General features: G+C 37.9%; 1 protein-coding gene across 30 annotated transcripts in view; it reads right to left on the reverse strand.

The window, feature by feature from the left end:
• SVIL (supervillin) overlaps nucleotides 1–7,500 on the reverse strand; it is a 761,399-nt gene that overhangs the window by 58,688 nt on the left and 695,211 nt on the right. For all 30 annotated transcript variants that reach the window (XM_078663371.1, XM_078663368.1, XM_078663380.1 and 27 more), the window contains 2 exons: nucleotides 7,404–7,500; nucleotides 6,028–6,171 (listed from right to left, as the gene is read on the reverse strand). The exon at nucleotides 7,404–7,500 is cut by the window's right edge and continues 59 nt beyond it. In XM_078663371.1, coding sequence (XP_078519497.1) covers nucleotides 6,028–6,171; nucleotides 7,404–7,500 — 241 coding nt within the window. The remainder of the gene's footprint in view (nucleotides 1–6,027; nucleotides 6,172–7,403) is intronic.

Raw genomic sequence — 7,500 nt, forward strand, 5'->3', positions numbered from 1 at the left:
TCAAACAAAATTAGATTCTATATGATTGATCCCTAAAAGAAAGAAAATAATTGTTTTTTTATGAATAATAAAATAACGACCAGTGATACATAAAAAGTTACCTTGTACCCTTCACAACTAATGTAAAAGACAACGAAGCTAAAAACAAAAATGGGCAATACATCCTGAATACATTAACATCATTATCATTCTACCAAAAAGAGGGTCTCCCACTGGACAAAAGAATACAGAAAGCTCAATGAAAATATACTGATCACTTAAATCATCCTAAGTGTACTTCCATTTCTTCATCGCAATTATGACCATTTGGGACCATTGTTTGATATTGAATAATCATTTTTGATTCTAGTCTTCGCAAGTTCTGTACCCGATTGCCACCTCTTTCATCAAATTTGACTGTACGTAACACACAGAAGCTAAGCAAGTTAGCATTCTGGTTGTGATGACTGTGAAAATGTCATGCTATCGGGTAAGATTTGTCCATATTAGTGATAGCACGTAAGTGTTCTAGCACTCTCAACTTAGCTGGCTTGATGGTGCTCCCTATATAGGTTTTGTTACAGGGACAGAACAAAGCATAGACTGCATGGTCACTGGTACAAGAAGTATGTTCTTTGATCACTAGAATTTTGGATGAGGGTGAGAGTCGTACTTTTTTCAAGTTGCGACTGTTTTTGCACGCCTTGCAATTTCTGCAGGTAAAAAAGCCTGCTATCCCAGTAGTTTTAGGTTTTTTCGGAATCACAGCTGTGCATAACTGATCCTTAAGAGACCTGGCTTTTCTAAATGAAATTTGGGGGGAATCGTTAACACATTCTGCCAAATCAGAATCATTTAGTAGTAAAGGCCAAAATTTGCTAAGGCTCTTCCTCAGTAAACCAGCTTGACTACTAAACGTGGTAATAAACCGTGTCTTCTTGTCATTAACTGGTTCGTTGGTAATTGGCTGTAGTAACGACTGCCTGGAGCGTTTTTCTACTGCTTTCTGTGCATTGGAAATAGTCTTGATGGAATAGCCACGTTCGGAAAATCTCGTAATCATGTTTTGTTGTTCAGCTAGGAAAGTTTCCTCTGTACTACAATTCCGTTTCGCTCTCAAGAGTTCTCCCATTGGAATACTCCTAATTAGGGAATTGGGATGACAGCTGCGCGCGTGAAGTATACTGTTACCTGCTGTCTTTTTCCTGAACAGAATTGTTTCCAATTTCCTATTCTTCACTTTGACATTAAGGTCAAGAAATTCTAAGCTGTCTTTTGACCAATTGCTGGTGAAGTTTAAATTGAAAACATTGTGATTAAGTTCATTCACAAACATGTTGGCATCTTCCTCAGTTCCCCTCCAAATTACCAGAACGTCATCAATGTACCGCATCCACTTAACAACGTGTTTGCGATACATAGGTGACTTGTATGTCACTGTCTCCTCCCAGTACCCCATATAGAGACCCGCAAAGCTGGGAGCAAAGCAAGTCCCCATAGAGGTACCGAGAGTCTGCTTGTAGATCTTGTTATCAAACAAGAAAAATTTTTGTTTGAGACACAACTCCATCATGGTGATTAACATTTTGGTGTGATAAAAAATGACACTGATCTTTTGGAGAGAAAGTGCATGCAAGCATCAAGACCCAATTGATGAGGGATAGAGGTGTACAAACTTGTAACATCAAGTGAGAGAAGAGAAAATTCTTCATCCCATTCCACTGTCTCAATCTTTTTCAAGAAATCTCCTGAATCTTTGACATAAGAAGGTAACTGGTGGACAAAGGACTGCAAAAAATAATCCACATATAGAGAAGTACTTTCAAAACAACTGCCATTGGACGAAACAATAGGTCTACCAGGGGGATGTGTCATGTTTTTATGAACCTTGGGGAGGAGGTATAAAGCCGGTAATTTGGGAAATTTACACAGTAAAAATCTGTATTCCTCCTCTTCTAATAAGCCTTTGGTTTTCCATTCGTTAAGTTGTGTGTGAAACAGTTTAATCGAATTTTCGTACTCCATACGATTACTCCTGCAATAGCTGTTAGTGTCTGACAATTGTCTTAAACCTTCTGCTATGTAGTTCTCCCTAGACTGAACCACAATGTTACCACCTTTGTCACTAGTTTTGATCACAATAGTGTGATCTCTCCTCAAATTCTCAATAAATTTGCACTGTTCTTTGGTAACATTACTCCATTTTTGATGATATTTCTTGTTCTCAATTTTGTTCAATTCATTAACCATACATTTTTAAAATACATCAATTGTATCATTACGAATTTGAGGTAGGAATATTGATTTAGGTTTGAAATTAGTTTTGGAACTCATTCCTAATGATACATGCGCATCAGCAAGGTCTTGATATGGGTCATGACTCTCCTCGCATTCGCCACTTAGTACATTCAGAGAGTGTGCTAAATTAACATCAGAGATGCTCAAATGATGTGGTTCATCTCTGGTAGTGGCATTACCATGTCCTACTTTAGTAGCATACCATTTTCTTATTTTTAATTTTCTTATTGTTAATTTAGCACACTCTCTGAATGTACTAAGTGGCGAATGCGAGGAGAGTCATGACCCATATCAAGACCTTGCTGATGCGCATGTATCATTAGGAATGAGTTCCAAAACTAATTTCAAACCTAAATCAATATTCCTACCTCAAATTCGTAATGATACAATTGATGTATTTGAAAAATGTATGGTTAATGAATTGAACAAAATTGAGAACAAGAAATCATCAAAAATGGAGTAATGTTACCAAAGAACAGTGCAAATTGATTGAGAATTTGAGGAGAGATCACACTATTGTGATCAAAACTAGTGACAAAGGTGGTAACATTGTGGTTCAGTCTAGGGAGAACTACATAGCAGAAGGTTTAAGACAATTGTCAGACACTAACAGCTATTGCAGGAGTAATCGTATGGAGTACGAAAATTCGATTAAACTGTTTCACACACAACTTAACGAATGGAAAACCAAAGGCTTATTAGAAGAGGAGGAATACAGATTTTTACTGTGTAAATTTCCCAAATTACCGGCTTTATACCTCCTCCCCAAGGTTCATAAAAACATGACACATCCCCCTGGTAGACCTATTGTTTCGTCCAATGGCAGTTGTTTTGAAAGTACTTCTCAATATGTGGATTATTTTTTGCAGTCCTTTGTCCACCAGTTACCTTCTTATGTCAAAGATTCAGGAGATTTCTTGAAAAAGATTGAGACAGTGGAATGGGATGAAGAATTTTCTCTTCTCTCACTTGATGTTACAAGTTTGTACACCTCTATCCCTCATCAATTGGGTCTTGATGCTTGCATGCACTTTCTCTCCAAAAGATCAGTGTCATTTTTTATCACACCAAAATGTTAATCACCATGATGGAGTTGTGTCTCAAACAAAAAATGTTCTTGTTTGATAACAAGATCTACAAGCAGACTCTCGGTACCTCTATGGGGACTTGCTTTGCTCCCAGCTTTGCGGGTCTCTATATGGGGTACTGGGAGGAGACAGTGACATACAGGTCACCTATGTATCGCAAACACGTTGTTAAGTGGATGCGGTACATTGATGACGTTCTGGTAATTTGGAGGGGAACTGAGGAAGATGCCAACATGTTTGTGAATGAACTTAATCACAATGTTTTCAATTTAAACTTCACCAGCAATTGGTCAAAAGACAGCTTAGAATTTCTTGACCTTAATGTCAAAGTGAAGAATAGGAAATTGGAAACAATTCTGTTCAGGAAAAAGACAGCAGGTAACAGTATACTTCACGCGCGCAGCTGTCATCCCAATTCCCTAATTAGGAGTATTCCAATGGGAGAACTCTTGAGAGCCAAACGGAATTGTAGTACAGAGGAAACTTTCCTAGCTGAACAACAAAACATGATTACGAGATTTTCCGAACGTGGCTATTCCATCAAGACTATTTCCAATGCACAGAAAGCAGTAGAAAAATGCTCCAGGCAGTCGTTACTACAGCCAATTACCAACGAACCAGTTAATGACAACAAGACACTGTTTATTACCACGTTTAGTAGTCAAGCTGGTTTACTGAGGAAGAGCCTTAACAAATTTTGGCCTTTACTACTAAATGATTCTGATTTGGCAGAATGTGTTAACGATTCCCCCCAAATTTCATTTAGAAAAGCCAGGTCTCTTAAGGATCAGTTATGCACAGCTGTGATTCCGAAAAAACCTAAAACTACTGGGATAGCAGGCTTTTTTACCTGCAGAAATTGCAAGGCGTGCAAAAACAGTCGCAACTTGAAAAAAGTACGACTCTCACCCTCATCCAAAATTCTAGTGATCAAAGAACATACTTCTTGTACCAGTGACCATGAAGTCTATGCTTTGTTCTGTCCCCGTAACAAAACCTATATAGGGAGCACCATCAAGCCAGCTAAGTTGAGAGTGCTAGAACACTTACGTGCTATCACTAATATGGACAAATCTTACCCGATAGCACGACATTTTCACAGTCATCACAACCAGAATGCTAACTTGCTTAGCTTCTGTGTGTTACGTACAGTCAAATTTGATGAAAGAGGTGGCAATCAGGTACAGAACTTGCGAAGACTAGAATCAAAAATGATTATTCAATATCAAACAATGGTCCCAAATGGTCATAATTGCGATGAAGAAATGGAAGTACACTTAGGATGATTTAAGTGATCAGTATATTTTCATTGAGCTTTCTGTATTCTTTTGTCCAGTGGGAGACCCTCTTTTTGGTAGAATGATAATGATGTTAATGTATTCAGGATGTATTGCCCATTTTTGTTTTTAGCTTCGTTGTCTTTTACATTAGTTGTGAAGGGTACAAGGTAACTTTTTATGTATCACTGGTCGTTATTTTATTATTCATAAAAAAAAATTATTTTCTTTCTTTTAGGGATCAATCATATAGAATCTAATTTTGTTTGAAGGGGAGTATCAGATATAGATAGCAAGACAATGAGCTGACTTGGAACCGATAACTGACTGACCGACATGCATGAATGAATGATTAAGCCCACAAGGGCAGTACTTTGCTGAAGCTCAAGGAATTTTTTAGTCACTAGCCCACATGGGAGAGTGACTTATTGGCTGGTTACAATTTAATTAATTTTTTTCATAAATAATTTGCCCACTTGGGCGGTGATTGTATTCGTACCTTTGTTAAGGCAGCCTTTTTCAAATAGCAATAAGCACTAAGCAGGTCATGTACGCTGTTTCTTAGATGCATATGTCATTCCAAGTCTATTGTTTATATTCATTATTTGCATATCATGTTATTTGTCATGTCACAAAAAGGCATATCATGAATACTGTTTTTATTTGCTCCTTCACTAACATGAGAAATTTATTTTTGATTGTCCCTAATGTGATTTGTTTATGATTTACTTTTGGTAGCGTGTACAAACGCGCTAGTATTTTGTTTATGTTTATTTTTGCACACTGACCATGTTACTTCCACTTTATTTATGTCGATCCTACTACTCTGTCAACTACTCGTGAGCAAGGGGAGGAGCCCCGAAACGCGTCGAGTGACATTGTTTCTGTTTTGCCATCTGCTGAATAAATATTCTGAGAACACGCTATTCAGTGTCCTTGCTTCACGCTGTCCCGTAACTTCGAGGACGTGAGTGTGTTTTCTGGAAAATTAATGGGCTCGCTGCCCAGCACGGACCACTGTTGACAGAGGAGGGGTCAAAGCGCAGTGCAGCGATGGCTGCACGTACATGGATATATATATATATATATATATATATATATATATATATATATATATATATATATATATATATATATACACACACACACACATACACACATACATACACACACAGGCCAAAATGGGTCCGATTTTTACTCCCATCACGCACTTTGGCACTGCATACCCTGAACATCCTTAGGCTAAACATCCTCAGCATTTGGGCTGTACTTCAACGAGAGACTATCCTTCAATATACACAACACATGCTATGCACAGAAACTTTATACAAATACATATATAAGCAGTCATAAATATAGGTATGCCAAGTGAAAAAATGCATTACCTTTGCAGTATTGAAGCACTGTCTCCATGGCACATTTTCGATCTGTATCCCATCGAATCCGAGCAGATCCAGCTATTGTATTCTCTGTAGCCCACCAACCTTGCCAAAGATACACTTCATGGTGATTATCAACTAGGAAAAGTGCTACGATAAAAAAGACAAAAGCATTCTTAAAGAGGACCTCCATTCTAATAATTATCACAATATGCATTAGTCTATGTGTGTCTAGTAATTACAAGACATTAGATCTTACTTTCAGCAATTAAAGAGGACTTTCATGAACTATTCTAAATACCAATTGCAATGATGAGTAAGAGCACTTCAACCTGCACTTGTATTCTTGACATTACACAAAAGGCAAATAGGTCTGTATATTAAATGCACCACTTTGTTTATTACTGGCCCTTTAACAGGCAAAGGGCCTTGGCTTTTTGATGAAGGTGGTGGTACATTACGTAAACCTTAAGGTGCACATAAGGTGGCACACATGGACCAGACTACCTTTCTGAGCCTTCTGGATTGAGAGAGCACATGATGCTAAGCAAAATGTGCGAGAAGTAGCAAAGAATGATTTAATTGTTCAAACACGGAGGAATGTTTGTAGAGAGTATATGACAGGCTTTCTTAAATAGTTCTAGTTTTGCTCCTGGAAGACAAGGCAATGCATAGTAGTACCAGGTTTAGCCATCTAAATTGTTCATAGTTCATTAGAGTGTTCCTTCAAGACGGGAACCTATGCTTGCAGTAACTGAATAAAAGAACGATAGTTTGTCAGGCTACCATGTTCATGTGCTATATTAAAGAGCTTCAACTACTAGTTAGGGGTAGTAAGCATTATATAAATACAATTACAATATTAAAATCTCCAGATTTTTTTATATACACACACACACACACACACGTCAGGATTCTCCACTTTAACGAAACAGGCCAGAGGAACTGACAGCTAAGAGTGCTGCTGCGAATATTAGTACAGTTGTGATAGACAAAGCAGCACAAACGTTTCTGAAGTGGTTAGGATGACGCTACTCATCTGATATGGTTACATCTGCGGTCTAATTAATGTTGCATTTTAACATGTGCAAATCTCAGAGTTCGATTCAGCAAACAGTGGTAGCAGGTTCTCATTTCACAAAAGATAGGGATGTGCCTTTCGTTTGAGGGGTCCTTATGGTTGAAATAGTGTGACAGGTTGCATGAAAACCTCTAAACAGGAAACCTGGGTTATTTCTGCTTTTCTTCGTCTCGCTCAGCATGCATACTATTAAAGTTTATTGTACAAGTGTTTAGCATGAACACATGATCGATATTTCCTTAGAAACACTTACAGGCATAGCACATCATACACAATTTTTGCCCAAACGTTTTTTCTATACCTGGCTGGGGGGCAGTATAGAGATCTTCTTGAAGGAATGGCATAGAATTTACAACGGTGGGAAGTCTTGAAGGATACATGTATTCTGTAGCCGAAAA

Source organism: Lissotriton helveticus, chromosome 10, assembly GCF_964261635.1.
Source record: "Lissotriton helveticus chromosome 10, aLisHel1.1, whole genome shotgun sequence".
NCBI classification, from domain to species: domain Eukaryota; kingdom Metazoa; phylum Chordata; class Amphibia; order Caudata; family Salamandridae; genus Lissotriton; species Lissotriton helveticus.